At 37.6% G+C, this 23,494-nt stretch overlaps 1 protein-coding gene across 5 annotated transcripts in view; it reads right to left on the bottom strand.

Annotated features, from left to right (window-relative positions):
* nckap1 (NCK-associated protein 1) overlaps positions 1-23,494 on the bottom strand; it is a 36,010-nt gene that overhangs the window by 10,748 nt on the left and 1,768 nt on the right. The window contains exons 2-18 of one of the 5 annotated variants that reach the window (XM_005935452.3): positions 17,424-17,441; positions 10,881-10,991; positions 7,328-7,420; positions 7,169-7,225; positions 5,969-6,111; positions 5,757-5,847; positions 4,773-4,910; positions 4,556-4,604; positions 4,282-4,438; positions 4,001-4,057; positions 3,448-3,544; positions 2,073-2,179; positions 1,844-1,976; positions 1,391-1,472; positions 1,192-1,250; positions 843-988; positions 613-745 (exon numbers count right to left, since the gene is read on the bottom strand). In XM_005935452.3, the coding sequence (XP_005935514.1) occupies positions 613-745; positions 843-988; positions 1,192-1,250; positions 1,391-1,472; positions 1,844-1,976; positions 2,073-2,179; positions 3,448-3,544; positions 4,001-4,057; positions 4,282-4,438; positions 4,556-4,604; positions 4,773-4,910; positions 5,757-5,847; positions 5,969-6,111; positions 7,169-7,225; positions 7,328-7,420; positions 10,881-10,991; positions 17,424-17,441 (1,671 nt within the window). The other 4 variants (XM_005935453.3, XM_005935454.3, XM_014337857.2 and 1 more) reach the window with 4 other exon arrangements.

The raw sequence follows: 23,494 nt of genomic DNA, 5'->3' as shown, positions 1-23,494 counted from the left end.
CAATTTTTGCTTTTCACTTCCAACCAGCATTGATTAAAGCCACACTCGACTGGCTGAACATCCCTGAACTGTAATACGAGTTTTTTCACATGAAAAGTTTCTTCTTCTTCCATGTTTTTCCTTTTTCCCCTTTAATTTTTAAACATTTAAATCATCTGAGTGTGAAATTGAATTAAAACTGGGAAGTCAAAGACTCCACATTTTTATATTTGAAAAATTCACTAAAAGTTGACCAAATGGGCACATTTTTGTAACATTTGCTGCTGACATTTTGACCAACTGATACCATCAAACATACACAGAATTGGCCATTAGGAGATCCTATTTGAAGTGCAGCAACACGTGCTGATAACATCCTCGATTACGTTTAAAAAGAAGAAAATGTGTCTCGGTTGATTTACTGACCTCTACGCATTTCCCTTCATTATATCCACCCCCCTTTCATTACATCTCCCCATCTATCCCCCTTCCTCTGTACCTTCCGTTCAACCCACAGATATCTATTCTTGGGAAACTTTCAAATGTCCTCATCTCCCCATCTACAGGCCCCATTATGTAAAATTAAAAAGAATATCACACAAACTGGGTTTTTGTATGCATGTGTGTATTTACCTCCTCGGGACAGAGCTCATGTGTACAGGACATGAAGTGTGTACAAAGCAGAGGGAAACAGACTGAGTGGCGGCTCTGGGAGGGAAGCTCCAAGCACTGCTGAAACATCTTCTCAAATGCACGGCTGTAGAAGCTACACACAAGAACAGAGAAAAAAGGAAAATATACATATTTAAACTTATGTCTGAATTATGCACAGGACTTACCAGAGTTTCACATGAGTGTCTCACCAGAAAATAGACAGGTCTGATGTCTCCACAAGCATCTCCACCAGAGAGTCCACCATCTTTGTGTGGAAGATGATGGTGTTCATCATTTTACCGAGCTCTTTGTGATCGGCTAAACCGAGACTGGCTTTAGAGACACTTGTGTAGGCCTAGAGAGAGGAATAACAGCACAAGCAGGACATAAAAGACAAATCCAAGTTCTTTATTGTTACATATTGCACTACCCCGACTTACTGAACAGGATCGTTAATATCACATTAAATATTTTATTATGTTTTAGTTTTCAAGGATAACATAGTTTCCTTGAAAGACTTATTTCAAAAGAATTTAAGCACGAAAGTTGTGTATATACCTGCAGTCTGAACCAATCCAGTCTCATGCCTCTGAAGTCAAACACTTCTCCATCCTCCACTGAAACACACAAATCACACTCAGTATTTTAGTAACTTTAATTATTAATAACTGTACTACGATCAATATTGCCAGTGCAAATGCAAAAATAACGACTCGTCCCGGTATTTCTCCTGATCTTCCATTTAACAGAGTCTTACCTTGTTTAACACTGAGAGAAGTCATGGTGTTGACAAATGAAGACATGATTATAGATTCATCCTCTGGACACACAGACAGGTTCTGTAAAATAAAACGGAAATGAAGCTGATTAGACAGGACTGTATTCACTGTAGATTCATCTTTTAAATATGACAAAAATGTTAATGAATAATACAGTACATTAAAAAGTTTGAAGAGCATTATAGAAAACAAAAAAGTTGAATTTTTATATTAATATTAAAAACAAAACATGCTTTTAAAATTCCGTTACGGTAAATGCAAGTCCTGTAATCTGACACCTGACATAAGCAGCCTCACAGCCGTGCTGGATGGTGACACCAGCTCAATAACACCATGTTTTAGGAGGAAAGCAATATCAGATTAAATGTGACTGAATGCAGTAAGAATGCTTAGTCTCAGGAGTTTGTATTTTTTTTTTTAAATGTTCCCACCTGAACCAGTTCATTCAGCACCACAGCATCAAACCCAGACAGGTACTGGACGTAGTATCGCTGCATCACAGGCCCATACTTCCTGACATGAGCTCTGAGCTCCTCCATGTAGAAGATCAGCTCAGCTATGTGTCTGCAAAACACACATACACACATTAGCAGGTGTGAAGACGCAAGTGTGTTTATACAGGCATGACGCGTGTACACAAACACACTTGTCCACGCTTACTTGTCTATGAAATCATCTGTGCTTTTCTTCTGGATGTTGTCTGCGTGTCGAAGCAGCCAGATGATCTCATCACGGGCGAATGACAGCGCCATGAACACAAACAGCGCCTAGCAGACCAGAAATTTGGAGGGAAGTGGTGAGAGAGAAGCTCGCAGCATCTGCGTTCTCAGAATCTCTAAATGCAATCTGAGACTTTATGAATGGCTTTGCAGCTATTGGTGCCGTATATCAAGTTCCACTAGAAGAATTGGGCTGGTAAAGACTCTAAATGATGCATAATTTAAAAGACATGTTATTGTGGTAGTTTACTGCATATTTTATATAATCTGTTGCACTCTTTTACCCATTCCATTTATCCTGACTGAATTTCAGCTATAATGAAAACAAAAGGTTATTTCAATCCATGTTAGTTTTATATTTACTGGGACCTGTTCTAGGATCTGTGTGCTCTCCCACGCACATACATGAAAAGCTGAAGAAAGGTAAAGCAACAGGAAAACCACCCTGTACAGAACTATAAACATCAATGGCAGCAGGAATGATACCACTAAAGTCTAAGAGCATGGAAAGGATGATGGCAAAGCAACTTGTAGAATTGCATTGATCTCTGTAAACGCCAACCTGCTCTGTAGAGAACATTAAAATGGCTGAATGAGGGTGGCTTTGTAGCTTGCCTGAGCTCCCTCTCAGGCTCTGTACACAAGATCTGGTTAAATTAATTAATTAAAATAAATGAATTTGAAATTAGTTTAGGTCTATCTAATGGGTTTTGGTCAATTTAAACAATAGCAAACATCCCGAGCAACAAAAAGCAACTAAACAGGTGATACTGTAGTATTTAAGGCAGCTTTTTATAATTCATCAGGTTGCAGCCGCTTTCATTTGACATGTTGTTTTCAAGTTATGTGAGCCACTGTGAAATGAACCATTGTTTTGCAAAGACCACTTTTTGAAGTTTTGAGCTGAATGTGTTCGGCAGCTTAGTGTTATTGAAGCCTCACTGGAAACTGGGCAGATCTGATTGTGAAACTGAAGTTCAACACAAATCATAAGGCAGGCCTGGCCTTAATCATGTCCTGCCTTATAATCAGTCATGACAGTAATATGGACCATGATTTAAAATATAAAGATCATGTTATATTCCACACAACTTGAAAATAGAGATTGAGACGATAAACACCAGCGATAAGGTCATAGATCAAATGAATTAGAGGATATTTCCCCCTGGACTTGCATAAAACCCAACTTGTTTTTGTAACAAAAACAAAGTTATGTCCTGCTGAAAGAAAGAAGGTTTAAACCTGAAACAGGAAGAAACAGAAAGTCTATGATTACAACTGAACAGAGTGTTATTTGCAGTGTTTTTTTATATTACCTTTGGACCAAGCAGTCCAGGTTGGTCAGCTAAAACAGTGGCCAGCTCTTTCAGAGCTGATCTGAGGAACTTGCGCCTCTCTCTGTGCATGGAGCCTCTGTAGGCAGCCAAAGAGACCGAGGAAGTCAGAGCAGTGCATCAAAACATACAAGGTAATGTGATTAAATGGTATTCTGACACTTTTAGGACAATCCCGCAGGAGGACAAAAAGTAAGTAGATGACAGTGACAGCAGAAGAATAAAGATGAAAGGGGAAGACGGAATAAGTAATGAGGATAAAAGCAGAGATGAGGCATGGGGGGAAGACGACGAATAGAGGATAAAACAGGAGGAAAACATGAAAAAGGATACAGAGAAAAGGGTGATGTTTCACAGTGAAGCTTCCCGAGAGAGGGTAGAAGCAAATGCTAAAATGACAGTTAAAATCTTTAAATAAAAGACCAGGAATATAAATTAATAATATAGAAAATGGGGGCATTAGAAAAAAAATATATATAAAATGTGAGTGTATTTTATGTTTGCATGAGATAGTACGAAACAAGGTTATACATACGCATGAGACAGGGCCTGTTCTTTGCACTCCCTGATGTCATTGATGCGTTTGTTGTACCTGCAAAACACACAAGAGGAAAGGATGCTTTAAAAAGAGCAAAATGGGAAAACTGGGACAGAAAATGACAATCAAATCTTCAAATTCCTCAATAAAAATTCAAACCACAAAGATATTCAACAATCATATCAAAGTAAAAAAAAAAGGAGACATGATCACAGTTTGTGTGATTGTGCACCAGTTAAAGAGCGCCTGCCTGTGTCCACATAGACACATTCTCATACCCTCTGATGTTCACAAAAAGGTCCTCAGCAGCCTTGTGGATGTGGAAAACTTCATCCCTGAACAGACAGAGACAGGTGGAGCTCTGCAGAGCCAACTTCCACAAAGACAGCGCTGCTGCGTCGCTATTCAGCGCCACATGACACAGGATGAAACCAACTGCAGAGAGAACGGAGAGAAATACAGAGCTAACTGCAGACTGAAGCCTTTTGATCATCTGGCACCCAATTCACATGATCAGAGCACTAGATTCAACTCTGCTTCTACACTACTTACAAACAATCCACTTTTCCATTGTGTCCAGTGACAGGTATTCACAGGGCATCTAAAGACAAAGACACAGTTGAATTCAGTTTTTCCAGTTGTATCACTTGGCACAAAGAAGCTCTGACATCAAAAGCCTGCACAGAACAGGTTAATAGATTATTGAGAAGCTTTAAATGATCATTCAGATCATACAGATTATTTTAAGACAGTCAATCGGGATACTAACAGTGTCAGACTGAGCAGGATTGAGCATTGTGGAGGGAGCAGAGATGAGAGAAAGCAGCTGGGCGTTCCTCCACTGGTCAGCTGACAGATTCCTCCTGGGATAGACCATCTGAAGGCTGACCAACGCATCTGACAGGGACTGCAGGAGGAGAGACAGGACTAAATTCTTCCGGTATAAAACTGACTTTTGAAACTAAATAAGCAGCAATTTCAGAGCCACTGTACGCAAACTTGGAAAAAAACAAACAAACCCAAAACCCTTTATAGTGTTGTTAAAGTCAAGAAAGTTGTTAAACCATGCTCTTTGTTTTCAATTAAGTTTATTTGAAGTATCAAGCCTGATTTAGACTTCTGCAGGAAATAAATGTCCTCATTTTTTATCGTAACCGGAAACTCTCCCCAACCCTATGCTGTAACCTTCTACACCATTCGCGTCGCTGCGAGCTGTGTCGACCCAACATGAGGCGCATGTCAGGTTACGGAAAATGTTACAGAGTAGGGCAAAAACAGAGTTTCCAGTTATGACGGAAGTCACAACGTAGATTTCCCACGCAAGCATAAGTCATGCATGATTTGAAAAGTAGAAGTCTGTGTGTTTGTGGACAATATGCCACATGGACTAAGCTCAGTGAGGCATTTGAAATGCTATGACAACTGAACCTCATTCAAAAACAACACTAACCAATAAAAGCAGAAGTATCTGTAAACACTGTAGATCATGGTGCATATACCAGGGCTATTGATCAAGGAAAATCAAACCAGTGATTATTTTGATCAGTACTGACATCACATTTTTATTCAGTACAGCTACAGGTGTATACACAAGTGATCTACATGGATGAACAGAACAGACGGATTCCTTTACAGAAACCTTTTTCCTAGTTTTAGTATAGATGTTGCAAACCAAAAGCTCTCTGCATCAACTATCTTGCATTTGTACAATGTTAAAAACCTACATTTCACAATGCACAAACAATTCTCCCACCTTTCCATGTGGAACAAACTCCTCCATCATCTTCTTCAAAGGGTTCTCATAATCCACAATCATTTGGCCCAACCTGGGGTACTCCCGGTCACTGCAGCAACACACAGAGGTAGTGACGTAGTGTCTAAGTAACCGTTTCTACTAACAGTTTATGCTGCTATGATGTCTGTAATAGTGTGCAAACTTCTCACATCAATCTAACTCTCAGTTACCTGGCTCCATGCGTCATCTCATGGGCATAGTTGTAAAGCCCTATGATGGCTTTCCTCTCCTCTATGCGAGAAAGTATTATCATCAGAGTAGTGTATGTTACCACCAGATCCAGGTAGTTCTTAGTCAGGTCAAAATTCACCGTCTGATGGGGGAACACAGGTGTGTCATTACATGAAGCAAACAACAAGAAAGGCAGCGATTACACAGAAACAAGAGACTATATACCTCCATCAAGGCTGAACACTTCCTCTAAAGGAGGGGCAGGCAATTAATGTTCCCAAGAGGCCATATGAGATACTGGGACTGTTGTGGAGAACACCACCAATAAGTTTTTAAAGAGATAAAATTGAGCAGAATTGAGTTCAGCTTACTGGAGTAGCCCCACAACAGCCCCAACAGGCCCTGGGGAATTTTAATTACCCACTCCTGCTCTGAAATATGTATAAATTGAGTTTATACATGCGGAGGTGATCTGGATCCAGTTTAGTCTGTAATATTTTCAAGGACATCAAGATGATACCTTCCAAATTCTATCACTTTGGCGTATCTTTTAAAGTATGACACAAAATGTGCAATTGTGCTCTAATTCACAAAGGTAAAGAATCCTTTTTAAAGATCCTAAACTTCAGTGCAGGTTAACTCCCAGGATTTGTCCCAGACTAAACCCACCCTGTGGTAACATTTTCATGCAAACGGAAAAACTGAACCAACCATTTAACTTCCTTGCTGGAGGTAAAACATATTCATAAATACTTCTGTGGCTCTGGAATGCTCAGGGAATGAGGAAGAATGAAAAAAATAGAGGAAAGAAAGGGGAGGAGAGAATCTCTTTAGGATTCTTCGGTTCTGAAACATGATGAGGTAAGCACAGGAGAAAGATCTCACTTAATGGTTCTAATAAAAGAAAGGATTAAGTCTAGAAGTCGTCGGGGGGGGGGGGGGGGGGGATCTTCAATAACTTTACAGCTTATTGTAGTTCAACACTTCTGAGTGGGATCTAGACTCTTGCTCCTCCTTTGGGCCTCGTTTTCAGTCTCTAGGAAAAGGGAGTCTTTGACCCACAACAGAACTTTACAGGTTCTGGTTGGTAATTCTTCCTTTTTTAGGCTTCTTTCTATGTTTTCTGAAGCGTCAAAACATTGTCCTGTTACATGTGATACACATTCTATAAAAAAGATAAATAAAATATATTTGCTTACAATGTCAAAGAAGACCTGGCAGGCATCGATGGTGTTCAGCAGCTCACACACATGATCCTATTAATAGAGCGAAGAGAAATGTTTTCATTAGAACCACCAAAGTAAAAGAAACACGTCCTCGTGTGCTTCACCTGAGTGCCACTGTGTGTTTTTCCCCACCTTGAATTCCATGACATCGACAAAGGTAAAATAATAGAGAGCCAGGTTCTTCAGAATCTCTGACTTCTCCTTCTGCAGCTGGGCCAGCTGTTGCTATAAAACCACATGGCAAAGAACACAAAGTTGTGAATTTTAGAAGTGCTGCGTGAACCTGAGGCTTAGGTTTTCCAGTAACTAAGTACTGCTTTCACTGTGTTCCCTTCAGAGTAGTCACAGAGAAACGTCATACAGCAACTCAGGACCGTTTACTCTTTTACAGCTGGTATGATTAAAAGATGGGACTGACTTTGGACATTTCTTAAATGAATCATCAAAATCATCTTTTAAATAAAAAAGAAACTCTGGTTAAGTTCTATTTAACTCTGGAAATATGTTTCTTTGACAATTTGATTTTTATTAACTCTGAAGAGAAATATCAGCATATTCCTATCCCACCCAGCTAAAAAGATGTAATTATCAAGTTTCCCTTCAGGGATCCGCAGAGATCATCAGGTCTTGAGTTTCTTCATTTTGAAGTTAATTAATTGAAACTTAATCAACAGCAAAGCGGCAGAAACCACACACAGCTGCTAAATAATTCAGTTATTGGAGCTAAACTATTCTTAAGACAATTTTAAAAAATGACTTTCTATTCCATGTAGATGCATGAAAGTTATTTTACTTTGGTGAAGAACTTATTTCATTTAATGATTTTCTGGAACACTTTGCATACAGGAGAACTTGGTTATCAATTTTCTTCTTTTGCACCTTGTTGTACGGTATGTTAAATAAAGTTTTGAATAACTCGTTTTCCGTGTGGCGGTTTTCCAGAAGCTGTAATGAAATGTTTCACCAAAGTAAAATCTGCCTATATAAGCAAAGCAGAAACCATTAACCCAACAGCACCTCAAAAAATAAAACACTGTCAATACGAGTCTTTAGCTGTGGATACAAAGTGTTTTCAAATCCCAGTTTACCTTTAAAAGATTGCTGCATCAATCTTTTAAAGTCTAAAAATCAACATGAAGTATCTGACTTCAGCACCTGAGAAGCAGTGTATTAACATGCTAGAAATGACTGAAGCATACTGTATGTAAATTGAACCCAGCTCCAGAGCAATCTGAGGTCAGAACCGCACCCTAAACCAGAACTGGCCTAATAGGCAAAGGTGGAAAAAGGTCAAAACATGACAAGTGTAGGAAGCGTGAAACACTGCTGCTGCAACAAGGAGTTCAAACATCTGGTATTTGGCTCAAGTCAACTAAAAGTGGAACAATCACTGTTTATTTTTTAATTCCTAAAAAAAAAAACCCAAATAACAAAACAGTTTTTCTTGCACAATTTCGATTACCTGCTGAGTGACACTCCTTATTGCATGCAGTCAGCAAGTCATTCAAACACCAGCTGATCAGTCATCAAGCAAACCTAACCAACTAGCCAGGTGGGTAACTAGCCACGCAGTCATTCACAGGATGAAGAAGAGAAAATAAAAATGCTGCCAGAGAAAGCTGAGCAAAGCAAAACACACTCCAAAAGAGCTTTAAAAAAACCAAAAAGAAACAAAACCAAAATAAATAAATAAATCCCCCCCCTGCAAAAACAAACACAGGTACAAATAAAAATACATAATATTACAAAACTTAAGTGCTTAAATTAAACTCAAAAAGTTACAGAAACTTAGATACAAAAACTTACCAAAAAGCACAAGTCCGGATTAAGCCAAGTTTAGCATGCAGAACACAAACAAACACAGAAACAAAGCAGAAAAACAACATAAGAGACACATTTTTAAGCACAGTTATACTGAATAAAGCAGTTAGCTACACACACAGTATAAACACACATACGCGCACGCACACACACACACACACAGCTTTTTGCTAAATGGTGCTCTGACACAAACGCCATATGCTAACAAGTAAAGCTAAAAAGAAAAATCTGATGAGCAATGACTTTAGTTCACTTGACACACATGCGCGCACACACACACACACACACACACACGCACACCTGACAAAGGTGTAAGAGATGCTGGATACCCAACGCCATCACACCAGTGTAGTCTTTACCTGGCCAGCCTATTTCCAGCCACCACTGGAAATTAACAGATCCTCATGCATATTCTGTCTCATTTTTATTTCAATTTTTTTTCAACTTGTCTGAAAGAACAAAGTTCTCGGTAATCAGCAGTTATTCCCCTTGCTCTTATTTTGAAAGTTTAGTCACTGCCCTACTCTACTCATTATTTTGATTCCCTGGCTGGGCCGCCATCTTTAATTTAACTTGGCTGCCTCTGTAGAAAGGTTAGAGTCTCGCCATCGGACGAACTGAACTTGCTGTTTGAGCTGGAACCAATGATGGAAGTCTTTTCTATGCTCTGGAGAAAGCTGTGATAATCGTGAGGTAGCTGATTATATTTCTCAGTTTCTTTGTCACCAAATAAGTCTTTTAAGAAAATGTGCACACACAAGCACACACACAAAACTAAACCTGTGGGAAACCATCTTCTCAGCTATGTTGACCCATTTCTTTTTAGAATTAAACCCAACTCAAATTGCATTACATGGTCACATGACTATGGAAGAGGATTAGGGCCACCCGAGGAAAAGTGGGGATGTCTTTTGTAAAATTTTGTAATATTGTAAAATTATCAGGCACCCTCTAATAGAGAAAAACTTAAATAAATAAATAAATCCTCAGATCTTCAACAAAAGATCAAAGCTTCCAAAAGCAAGGAAACAAACAAAGGCAGCCAACCAAACAACCAGATCAACCAGCCACATGGAAACCCTACTCGATTCACGGGCAGTCAACAATACTCCAGCAGTTTTTTGGGGCTATCTGAGCAATCCAATGCAAGATTAAAGTGCACGCGGGCTTAATTAATAAATGGAAGAGTAATTTGCCTGACACATAGTGTCAGGGAGGACAATGGTTTGTTACCTTACAGGAATCTCCCACACTGACTGCTAGGCACCTAAAAATGGTCTTAACATTTATTGAAGCACCAAATCAGAGTGATGTAGCTTCCTGAGTGGGAAGTAAGCTTAATGAAAAAACAAATAAACAAGTCCAATAAAAAAAAAAAGAAAAAAAGAAAAGTATAAATCACATTCAGAAACAACATCATTTGGCAATTGCCAGACAGAGTTTATATAAACAAGTTAGTAATGCAAGTGAATATCTCGCTAAACATTATATAGAATTAAATTAGCAAAAATACGTGTCATGTTTCAAAGTATTTCGTTTGTAAACTAATACTTCTAATACAAATTTTGCATTATTTTTTTTTTTTATCTCAACTGATTAGCAGCTGCTTTTACATGCTGTTCAGTGTCTGGGTGTATTTCTGCCCTATATTTGTAGTGCAGGAGCTTTTTTATTTATTTATTTTCAATAAGATAGCAAATTATAAATGCAACAATCAGAAAATATGGAGAGCATAAAAATAGAGCTGCACCCTTGATTCAAAGTGTGTAGTAATGAAGACAAATCAAATCATCTATCCTGCTAAAAAGACACTTTTTCCTTCCACTTCTCTTTGCATAATAGACGTATACGTAGGAATACTCACGTTGTTATTCCGCGTCTCCACTGCAGGAAACTTCCTGACAATAAATTTTACCGCAGACTCCAAGTTCTTATCGACGAGATAGGAGGGCTTAGCCTTGGGATCGCCACATGCCTGTGGAGGAAAAGAGAAGAGGACGTGAGGAGAGAGGAAAAAAAATATGACAAGTACAGTGCTGCTACTGAAACATCTGGCTTTTTTACCCTTTTCTCACTTTCTCATAGTATGGCATGTTAAATTTGTTGTATTTACTGGGGTTGGATTTAGTGCTCATAGTGAAACCTGGTTTATCCCAGGACTGATATCAGAAGAGGCGTTTGAGTGAATGAAATATCAGCACTGCATATATTCAGTGGTGTTTCCAAACCAGAGGCATATTTAAGACATGAAAACGAACACACACACAAACTTGATGCAGTGGCATGTGCAGTCTTATTTTCCATTAAGATGCACATGCCAAAAAAAGGATTGATAGGGTAGATTTCCACCAGGCTGAACAAAGTTTGGAAGTCTGCGGTTTTCATGTTTGGATAAACCAGGTTCAACTGAGCAAGAGCCTGAAGTTATCAGTGGTTCTCAGCTGCTGAGCTGTAGAGATTAGAGATTTTAAATAGAATAAATACTTAAAATTGCTCATTTCTACTGATTAGACAGTTGCTTTTTGTGAATAATAACCATATAACCAATAACTGACAGAATTTTAATTGAAATTTAGTTCTTGGTTATTTTAGTTCTGGTATTAAAACTGATAATATGTACCAACTGGTAATATTTTAATATCTGTTTTAGTACATATGAAATTACATATAACTCGGCAGTCAGGGTGGTGGTAGCATAATTCACCAGGCTTTATGAACCTCATGTCATGTTTTTCCTCACTGATAACTAAATGACAACCAGACTTAAGTCTAGAAAAATAATTCTGTCGTGAGTTAAATACGACAACTTATGACTGAAGATATTAGGGTCCATTCTATGACATCATATGAAAGGTATGAAGTGGGGATTTTGACTTACAGATTACTTTTACACATTATGACCTAATTATTTATGCATTTTCATGAAAAAAATGTTTTTAAAAGGGTAAATTATAATAATAAATACCATGGTTGGTTACAGTTAAAATCTGCATTATTGTGTTATTATGATCAGTAACGAGATTATTATTATTCCACACGATTACTCAAGACGTTTACCTAAACAGACGTTTTAAACTTCCTCTGAGTGAACTTCCTTGAAATTTAATTCTAATTCCAATGAAAATAAATAAGAAGGAAAGAGCTGAACGCCTGGCAGGGAGTCAATTTGAGCTTGTTGGAGTGACAAAAGTAAATTTGGTGGGCTGAAACACAAAACAAAAGCATTGATGCAAAACAGAATGCGGCATAATAATCATCTATCTTGTTTTAATAGTTTTTGAAGCTAAAACTTTAACTGAAATGAATATTTGATGAATTAAACAGCCCTCTAAAGCCTCCTTCAAGACAAACCACAGTATTTTAATAAATGATTAACTATTTCAGAAAGCAATTGGTGGCGGTTCCTTAGGAAATTACAATTTGGTTAAATTACTAGTTTTTAAGACTTTTGTTAAATATTGTTTAGTGATGGTTTACAAACAATTAATCCTGAAAGTTTAGCTTTGTTGTCAACAACACAAATGAGGCTGAGAACCACTGAGAGTCCCAGGTTACAATGGTTTCAGTGTCAAACTGTGTCTCTGAGTGGTTAGTAACACCACTACATGACGGGAAGAGCAATGAGCAGGTAGAGGGAATGAAACAGGAGAGAGAAAGAAAAATAGGTAGAAAATGGGAAGGAGGGAGAAATTAAAGGCACATGGAGGCTTCAAGTGAGAAATGGCAAAGTAGGGCACAGAAAGAGAGAGATAGAGATAAGTGGTCAGAGAGAAAGCCTTTTCTTAGTTGAGTGTTTTCTATCCTACATGAGCAGAATTAATTCACTGCACCTGCACATTTCTGCTTATTCATATTCTAATCTTTTACTCTGCAGGTGTTGAATTGTCTGCCCTGACTGCCTGGCAGGAAGCAACAGCTCTCATGCATTATGGGTAGTGTAGTAGCAAATGGTGAGGAAGATGTGGTCCATGCATGTGCCATAAACAGAGTGAATGTGTAAAGTTTATTGGCTGCCAACACCGAGGAACAATCCTAGAAGAGGTCAGACCCTTTGTTCTGAGGATTCACTTCCTCGTGGTTAATGTTCACGTTTAGAAAGTGGAAGTACACATTTAGAAAGGCCAGAAAAAGTAACATGAAGTTACCATAATGAGAACTGCAACACTTAGCTGTACTATAAATGAACTGTTTTCTACACTGCAGGAACAAATCATAGCTAGTGGCCCATCAGGCCTGCAAACAGCAACACAAGCATAAAACCTGGATTTCAGTTTGCATGGCGCTGAAAGGTTTCCAGCATCAGCCAGTACAAAATGAACCCGCAACACAACAACACATGCTAATTCACACTGACAACCTCGGTATCAAAACATGATGAAATGCAGGCTGGAGATTCAGGTTTTGTTGACACTCCCACAAGACAGCGAGCAGTAGCTCCATTTAAAGCTGTGTTGTAATATACCGCATCACTGACAATGGGTTTGGCCTTAAGACTCTGAAGCCTTTAAACAATGGCAATTAGTGCCCTCTCTTTTAGGATTTAAAGTTTAATCACGCTTTAAATTTAAAAAAGAAATGGCAATAGCTACTATAGAATCACGTCAAAGCTTGTGGCTGGTTTAACCCCGGTTAAAGAGGAAACAGTGATAAGCAGCTGCTACCATTATGTATCTGCTAAAATTCAACTTGGAATGCAGAATGGTGCAAACACAATTTTAATTCCCTAAAACTATGACATGAAAAAGAAAATCCAGTCTACCCAGCGAGCATAATCAACTACAGTATATGCATTTTGCTAGAGACAAAGCCAAAACCCAGTTCTGCTCTGCATGCTTAGCTCTTACAGTTCTATAGCTGAAACGCACTCACTACTGCTGGATCTGAAACACATAACACATGTGGACACTATGAAGGGATTGGACACAAACACACAACACCAACAAGGTTTCAAGACCCATCAATGACAGAATGGACCTAGAGTCTCAGCTTGTTTCCTTATGCCCACCTCTCTCACACCAGGTCAGACAGCAGCCAGACAATGTTCAAAGGCTAAGTGAAAATCTGCTCAAGTGTACGAGAGGCAGGCTGAATTTTAACTAGGTTAAGAACAAGGAACCAAGATGTGACTGTTAAATCCATGCAACTGCAAAAAGCACAAGCCTGGCTTTGCTAACACAGCACTCATCTGGTGACAGCACCACTAGGTTCACCCAACAACAGACTAGTCACTATGTCTGCAACTGTAATGTAGTTACCCTCTGACTCACACCGGGGAACTGCAGAAAAGACATTGTTCAGTTACTACATCACATTGATATGCTAAACGCAGTGTTTTATCATGTTTTAGCCCAAATTCAAAGCATAAGACAATTCATTTATAGTTGTTGTAAATTACATTAACAACTCTACATAGTCAGCAACTTCAACAGTTTTAAACTGAGTGTAACAGTTATTAGAAGAATTATGTGTGTAATTATGTATTATTTATGCATTTAGTGATAGCCTGTGTATTTTTAAAGTCACAATTTTGAATGTTTAGCACACAAAAGTAATTTGACACAACAGACAAACATCAGTCCCCAGTGTGTTTAAATGCCACTTTATCAATCAACAGGACCAATGCTGCCTGATATGGATATTCAGCCAGTCTGTTAGCGACATACTGCTAAGTTTTTAAACACACAATAAAAAAAAATATATACTTAATTTAATTATGTGCTTCCGGTTTGACTTTTCACCTTCAGAGCTCATACATGTGATTCTATATAGCATTTCTACTGATTCTTTAAAGTTAAATATTAATAAAAAAAAAACAAAAAACATTCCCACAACCCTTCGAAAGCTCTAAAATAGGGAGGAAACACACACTGAAAAATTTCATACAAACTCCTATTACTTGAATGATAGTTTGCCACTAATATCAAGTCGAGTGAGTTGCAATTAATGGGCTAAAACATGCAAAACCCCAATTCTGATTATTTTTCAAATTGTATAATAGTATATTAAAGAGATTTCTTGAATTTTCTTGAATTTTTTCTTATTTGGGTTCAGTTAGGATAACTCTTTGGGTATTATTGACCATTTTATTTTCAGAAGAACAGACCATAATTGGATAACTAACATCTTAGCATCACAGATCAAAGACATGAATACTAGTTAAAATTTGACAGAGTTCATATGGCATGGGACTGTCTGTTAGTGCTGGTGGTGGCTAGTGCAATAAGCTGGTTGGCTGGGTTTGGGTGGGGTGGGGGCTGATGGCGATATGGATGGAAGGAGGGGCGCAGTGAATGAAGGGACAGGGCATGGGAATAAGCTGAGAATCAGTAGTGGTCAGGAAGGAGTAAGGGAGCTGTTGCCTGGATACCAGAACAGACCTCAGTCTCGCCTCCACCATCGTTTCTCCACTCCGGGCAGCAATTAAACAGCTGAGCTTCTCAAAGGGTCCCCACACTGACCGACATATGGCAGGGGACCATGGGATACTTAGCAGCGGGCCAAGGAAGCACACATCTGAGGACTAATTACAGTTGCTAATTACTGGATGCAATATTTGAACGCTGCTTGGCACCTACTGAGTGACCCTTCAGAATCTGTGAAAACTACCTCCTCCCTGAGATGATTTCATTTTTGTCTGTCATTACTCTCAGTGTGAGCGCCTTCATTTTCACAAGGAGGGATTAACTGCTGGGGAAAAAAAAGAAACAGAAAGTTCCCCAAAGAATGGATGGATGGTCTCATGTGATATGAAACCACTAAAGCACTACTCCAACCTGCTATGACTGGTTTACTGCCTGCTGGCATGAGTGTTAATCTTTTTTTCTAATACTATTGCATTTGTTAACCTTATTTTGCTTGTTCTTTATCAAAATGCAAAATTAATGTCTAGTCCAAATTTGAAAAAAGCAAATGTTGGGGTAATGCAATTATTAATTAGACTTCTAAAAAAGTCACCAAATTTATGAAGCTTTCACTCAGAATCACACAGATTAAAAGAAATAATTGAGGCCACTAAGTCGGCAGCAACTACTGGTTGTTAGGGAAATCAGGTGTATTTCTTGACTGGTTGGCAAGTGAAATCAATCGTGAAGATGGTGCTGCATAAAAATCCTCCTTATGATTGCTCTGGTTACTGGCAGACTGTCGCGGTTGTATATAAGATGCAGACTTGTCTGAGAAAACTTGGAGAACATTCACCTTCAAAGTAACTGCTTTAACCAACATGTTTCAAAAGAAGCAACTTTTACTTTGAAGGTAAATGGTGGCCCATTCCAGTTTGTATTGCACTTTTTCTAATTTTCACTACCGCTTAACCAGTAGTTAGTGAATGTTTTAGTGCAGCATCTTTACAACTGCCAGCAACCATTTGCCAACAGGTTGGGGAATAATTTTTCCTTAGCGACCAGTGGTTGCCATGATATCCTTCTATCAAACTGATATAACGATGCTGTACTAAGTGCACTGCACAAACGGGGCTCCAGAGGGCACTTCTGCTGGTAAGCAGTCTTTATGAACTGTGGAAGATGGCAATAGCTAATTGTTTACCATTCAAAGATTTAAAAATTATTATATTTATATTTTATTGTTTTTTAATTTATATATACATCTTATTTTTATTTTATATTATCTAAATAGTCATTTAGTTAGAAAGAAAGAAAAACAATAATAGAAGAGGGTTTTTTGGTCCTAAACAGTATATTTCACCTAACCCTTTTTAGGTGGTACTTTCAAGATATTGCCATCTACAATTATACCAAATAAACAGAAGAAGGCACGCCTACCTACTGGCATGAATCTCAATTTGTTGCTATTAATAAACAGAAGAAAAAAAAACATATAGCTACTATTACTGACACATTATATACACAACTATTATTGCATATGAAACACATCCATGACCCATCATAATGTATATTTTTAAGCCTTTTTAAAGAAATGTTTTCACTGTGTGTATTATTAAATTTAATACAGGACTATGTTGTTATTTTATCATGTATACTGGACTTTTACACACCATAGGTGAAGATTTAAACACCTGTTAACTATTTTTCCAGCGACAAAAATCTAGTTTGGGGACTGCTTCAAAGACTGTCTATGTGAACTAAAATAGAAAAGGCTTTATTTTATGGGGAAAAAAATGTAGTTGGTGTCTGAATGCTTTATCATAAGCAAATGAATAACACAATGAATTAACATTGTGGGTTGGTAAAATTGACAGGGAATGGAGCCCAGCCTTACTTTCAGCACTACAGATGAAGAGGAGTGAGGCACAAAGGAGAGGACCAACAGATCAGTACAGGTAGCCAGGAGGAGGACGGGGAACAGGGGAGAGGAGGGAGAGGAAGGAGTTGAGGAAGGGTGACAAGGGGAGGGGTTTCATCAGTGGAAGGTGATAAATTTTGCAAACCTTCCAAACTTGTCCTTGCTGCATAGGAGAGGGGGGAAGCATTGGAACGGAGAGAAGAAGAGAAGAAATCAAAACAAAGAGCCCACCCAGGCAAACTGCTGGATCACTCGTCCATACACTCACTCACGCTCTCTCCATGTCAGACACACACACACACACACACACACGTTTTAAAAACAACAGCTGAGGTGTTTCCTGCGTGCTGGAGAGTTTGTTAAGGATAGCCCTTCTGGCATTTCGTTTCAATACAGCACATAAAAACACAAAAATCATGCCGCGCCAACATGTTATCACATTAACACTTATTTTAACGCACGCTGTCTTGAAAGTAACACAAGGTGTAGTAATTCTACCTACGCTCTTCAGCACATTGAAAATAACATCCATTTTAAGAGCATGGAAAGCCTTTTTGTCTTGCACAGAAAAGTGTGAAGTTGAAGTTGGGCCTTGCAGTTTTATAATGTTGCTCCACATTCGTGTTCTGGCTGTTGCTTAGTAACTGACGATGCAGTGTTTCCTGACTGCATCCGTGGTGCTCTGATATGTGTGAGACAATCCACTTATTTCTGGACACCAATGGCTCTGGTGCTGTTTTAGCTACAAAAAATTGAAACACCTGAAACTGTGAGTTTGTTCAAACTAGTTTAGATATATTAATATAAGGAAAACATATTTGTTAGTTGTAACAAACAAGTTCCAACAACTACTAAGCAGTTCTGGGGCTGGATTTGACAAATACACATTAAATGCAGTGTATCCTTTTTTTTTTCCTCTCCACCAGTATTTCCAAGCAATCTGTGACTGATGTGCTAACTTAACATTCAAAGGCACAAATATCTGTTACAGTATTTCCACATGAAACACATTTAAATAATACAAATTACAGCTAAAGGAATTGATTCTGTTAAATAAGATAACAACACAAAGGCCAAATCTGAGCCAGGAAAAGCTGTGTAATGCCCGTTTTGTCCTTGTCTGAAAGATACTGGTGCACAATAAATTAAGACGTGAAATCTGTATCATGTCAGTTCATCCTTTGATCATGTTATCTGGGTAATAGGGAAAGTATGGGTGTAACTTAGCCTATATGCAATCTTTGGTTCTGTACGAAGTTTCCAAATTTGAGTACACGCTCTGTAAATATTTCCATGATAGCACCAGCTCCAAACCTTCTTCCAACACTTTTTAAACACATTACATTATATACATGTCATTTGTTTAATACATGCACTATGTTAACTAATGCTACTCACTAACTTTGACTTTTTATTGGCTTTCCTGCAGCTATAATCTATGGCATCTCTACCAACCACCATACAAAGCCCATGCCAAGATCCTGGGTCTCATTTTTCAATTACAATTTTAATAAAGCATTTATAAACAAGTTTGTTGTTTTCTTAGTGTTAACAAGAAAACAACAAGACAAGACACTCGGAATTAATCTTTGCACATGTTTAAAGCTTAGAGTAAATACACTGCTCAATTAGTATTTAATTCTATTCATGATAAATATGTTGCCAAATATGGCATTTCTTTTAAATCTATATATATTATGAGTCTTTTCTTACACACACACCATGCAGTATATTCAACTGCATGGTGTCAATCAATTGATCAGTTAGCCAGTCAATTAAAAATGTTAAGGATTTATGATTTGTTTGTTTTTGTCTTTATGTATCAAAGCTTGGCTACAAAGCCATGGCCCTATAAGCAAACTTAAAATGAATACTGGGCTCTGTTTTCACAAGTTCAAGTCAAGTCAAGTATTTATTTATTGTCATTGTCAAAGAACAATGAAATTGCGTTTGGGGCTTCCGTACAACCCATAAAAAAATAAATAAATACCCCTTAAAACCCCTTCAGATTTTATTTCCGGTAGCATCTATTACATAAAGGAAATGGGGAATCCCTCAGGAAACATTTTAGTGACACCAGGCATTTGAGGTCTGTGGTGACAGACGTGAAGGTGATGCCATGAAGGGATGAAAGTCAGCAGGTTTTCATCCAAATCAAACAGCTAATTTCACTTATTGAGCACATGTCAGCAAAAAGAAGCACCTGAAAAACTGCCGGCTCTTCCCTTAATGGCGAACTCACCCTAGCCGATTTTATATCTTCAAATCAAACAGAATTAATTTAAAAAAAATATTAAATTTGCCAGCACTCTGGTGAAATTCACTTTGCACTGCATTTTCTTTGGGGCAACATGCCACTGAAACCATGTAAAATTTATGGAGGTCTTGGGCCTTATCCATCTCATAAAGTAGCCTTGAAATTAAAAATGAGGAGTAAAAATGCCCCTGGTAATCAGGTGTGCCCTTTAATAAATGTCAACCTGCAAATTTTCACCCCAGCAGTTATTCATTAATGTGTTAATGTCCCCTCTGCGCCACCATACAATAGGTAAAGATAATGGCCAGGCGATACTTTTCAGTATTTTCTCCGCAACAAAAGGAAAGCAACCAGATTTTGTGGATCAGAATGCAGAGAGTGATGCCGAAAAAAGGTTTTGAAGCTCAGGGGAAGAAAAAAAAAAGGCTGGTGGTAAAAGACAGAAGAAGGGGCATTAAGTTTCTGGAAGGTAAAAGTGATAACACTTTCAATAACTTTACAAATATTTGATATTTTACCAATATACAATTTTTTATATATATATATATATCATTAATATATATATATAGTGACCTATTAACCACTTACTGAATTAAAAAAAATATATATTATTATTATATAAATGTATATTAAATATATATATATAAATATATTATATATATATATTATATATATAGTTTTTTTTTTTTTTTTTTTTTTTTTTTTAGTTTAAACAAAATAGGATTCAAGAACCTGAAATGCCTCTGCCCCCAAATGAAAGGAACAATTATTTTGGATTATCTTCCCAAAAACTGCTTCATTTCATCAAACTTTGGTATATCTTCTGTTTTGACTATGTTATTGTACAGAACTTTGGTCAACAATTGTTGTTTTTAAAAGTGCTATATAAATGAATAAAACTTGAAACTTGAACTTGAAAGCAAAAGTACTGCAAGAATCACCAAATTAGTAACGTTTCAGAGATGCTGTTTAATTGTGATGGTGTCACAGATGTGTAGGTATAACTTAAGAGACCTTTGAAGAACTTTAAACTAGGGATGCACCAATCCAGCTTTTTCCACTTCCAACATGATGAGGAATCCTTGGATTTAAAGGTTTTCCAATACAGAGTACCAATCTGATAACAGAGTTAATATGTCTCACTGTGAGAAAATGACTGAAAACCATCATTTTATCAGCAAACTTTAATGAAACAACTTTCATTCTAACTTGACTAAAAATAACAAATACATCAAAGGACAAATTCACTATACTACATGCCAAAGATGAATACTACAGAATTTAAAAATAAAATAAAATACATTAGCATTATCTGTTTAATTTATTTGTACTAGTCTGATTTCAGCCCACAGTGAAACCAACATCCCTCCAGCTCCTAGCTTACCTGATGTCTCTGACAGAACATAATCAAAGGAAAGTAAATAAGAGTACCTGAATAAAAGTAAATATGAGAGAGAAGCCAACGCATCGATCCTGTCCAAGCGCTTAGATGTTAGCTTCTTCCGTGCACAAAGAACTGCACAGGATCCAGATATCTGATTGGTGCATCCTGAATTTAAACATGACATCTGAAAAGCAGTTTAAAGACTTTTCTATACATTTCAGCAACACAACTGCATTCTTACATATTGGCCAGTTTTGATTTTAGTCACAATAAACTAAAGGCCTTTGACTCAAGTTCCTCAGACATGGATTAAGTTGTAGTCTTGGACTAAATGTGTTTTTTTCAATGCTTCAGTGAATGTTTCTCTTATTTTAGGACTAAGCTTAATTCATTTGTGGGAAACTGACTGAATATTCTTAACACTAGCTTTGGGGTGAGGGGCACGAAGGGTTAGCTGAGTGTGAGTGGGGTTAAGAAGAACAGATACCCCGAAGTAGTAAAATGATGTTAGAAGGTCTACTGGCTGAAAGATAAGCACAGCAAAGAAAAACTTTAATGCCAGCTCAGCCAAGATTAATTAAGGAAGAGATTTTAGGGTTTCTGCAGATAGTCGATGGTGTGATGAGTGAATATGCTTAAAATGGATAGGAACATTGCTGTGATCTTAGATGAATTACTATCTCCCAAAGGTAGAAACCAAACAACAAAGCAAACACAATTATCTCCACTGATTAAATATTATAGGAAACTTTGATAGGGTTTGCAAGATTAAAGAACCAAATCAAAAGATTGAGCCCATGGATTTTGGTACAAATTTCTGCCCCAGTTCTTTCATTCCTAGCTTTGGGATGCAACTAATACTGGATGCTAGGACGTTTTCTAATATTACAAGGTAAAATGAAGCATTAAAATAACATATGAACAGGTCAGAGTGGATATGTTCAGAGGATTTATGGTGGGGCAGGTTTGAATATAGATAGATATGAAGATGATGGGACAGACAGAAAGAAAAAAAGGAAGGAAGGAAGAAGGGAGGGAGGAAAGGAAGGGCGTATTAAGAAGAGTAATCAGCAGCAAAATCTTAGAGTCTGACTGCTCATACTGTGTTATAACTTTAACAGACATGCTCAAAGCAATTTATTACTACAGTGGTATTTTAGCTGAGTGTTTTACACAATGAGGGTGCCTTCAGACCAAAAAAAATAATGCTTTGAAAATTAAATGCTGTAGAAAGACACCTCCAAACTACACATGGGAAACAGTATGGGCTTTCAGTTTAACACTCTACTCTTCACTTGTTAAAACTGGCTAAGATATGACTGGCCTCTTTCACTCGCTCCCTCTTTTTCTATTCATCATACATACTCAAGCAACAAAGGCTCATCCCACACAAACAGACCCACTACTCTTTTTTTCCCCCTCCCACACACACAAAGCATTAGTGTAAAACTTGAGCAAGAGTCAGTTAACATTAGTAAATGTGTCTTATATAACTGAGCCTATTGCGATAAGAAGCAGATGTAGTATCAATGTGGGCACTGAATTTATTTTCCCACCACGTCACTTTAGCTTCCGCATGAGTTTACTAGTTTTATTGTATCTATTTTTATTTTACTGAATTATTATGTGTGCTGATGTTTATTCATCAGCACACTAATGGCTCATAATTCGACAGACATCCCAGTCTAAAGCATCCTCATAATTTCTGCCTTGGAAAATTTAAAACAATCAAAGAATGATTTCTAGTTTTTTATGCAGTTTTTTATGCAGTTTGTTTGTTTTTTTACTTCTGATCTAGTCTTGGTTTTTAAGTGTTTTTGTAGTCAACTGTAATAGCCTTAGGGCACTTACCACAAACATGCAAGTAGGGTGTGTTTTTGATGCTTTTGGGTGTGTTCTGCTATGAAACTTTAAGGCTATGGTCAAAAAATGTCAGTTTTGCTTAGTTTAATTTGTAACTGCACAAAGTGAGCAGGAGGCACCTGCATGACAGCCATAAAAAGAGCTGGGGAGATTCTGATCCTCTAAATATGAAGGAAAGGAGATCAGCATGTCCCTTGTCACCTCCTTTTAGCAGAGGATAAAGCATCCTGTATCAAAGGAAAAGAGATAATACCATGCCATAACTCATAGCAATGCACTATCCAGCAATCAATCATTATGATTGTGAAACAAAGCTGATGGGGTAAACATTAATTAAGTTTGTTTTTCTTTTAATTTGATAACCTCCTGATATGTTATCAGTCGTGTTATACCAACAAGGAAAATGATCAAAAGCAGCCTGTTGTGATAAAATCTGCTTCAAGGAGCTCTATGCATTTTTAGCATGTTCAAATCTTTACAGTTAACTGAAGGGTTGCCATAATTCATTTTTACATCATTTCTGTCCAATACTGCATTTTCAGCCTTAAGGTTCTTAAGGTTCAGGCTCAGAAAACTTTAATAAAGGCAGGAGTTACACTGGGCCATCTCTCCAGCAGTGTCAATTCAATGAGACACTTCATTTCACTCTATAAGCCATTTATTCCTATGTATTGAACACTGAAAAGCAAAGGGGGGCAAAGTATCTCAGATA

Source organism: Haplochromis burtoni, unplaced genomic scaffold, assembly GCF_018398535.1.
Source record: "Haplochromis burtoni strain Fernald_Lab_line unplaced genomic scaffold, NCSU_Asbu1 Contig_106, whole genome shotgun sequence".
In the NCBI taxonomy this organism is placed as follows: Eukaryota; Metazoa; Chordata; class Actinopteri; order Cichliformes; family Cichlidae; genus Haplochromis; species Haplochromis burtoni.
This window is presented reverse-complemented; position numbering and strand designations above follow the sequence as displayed.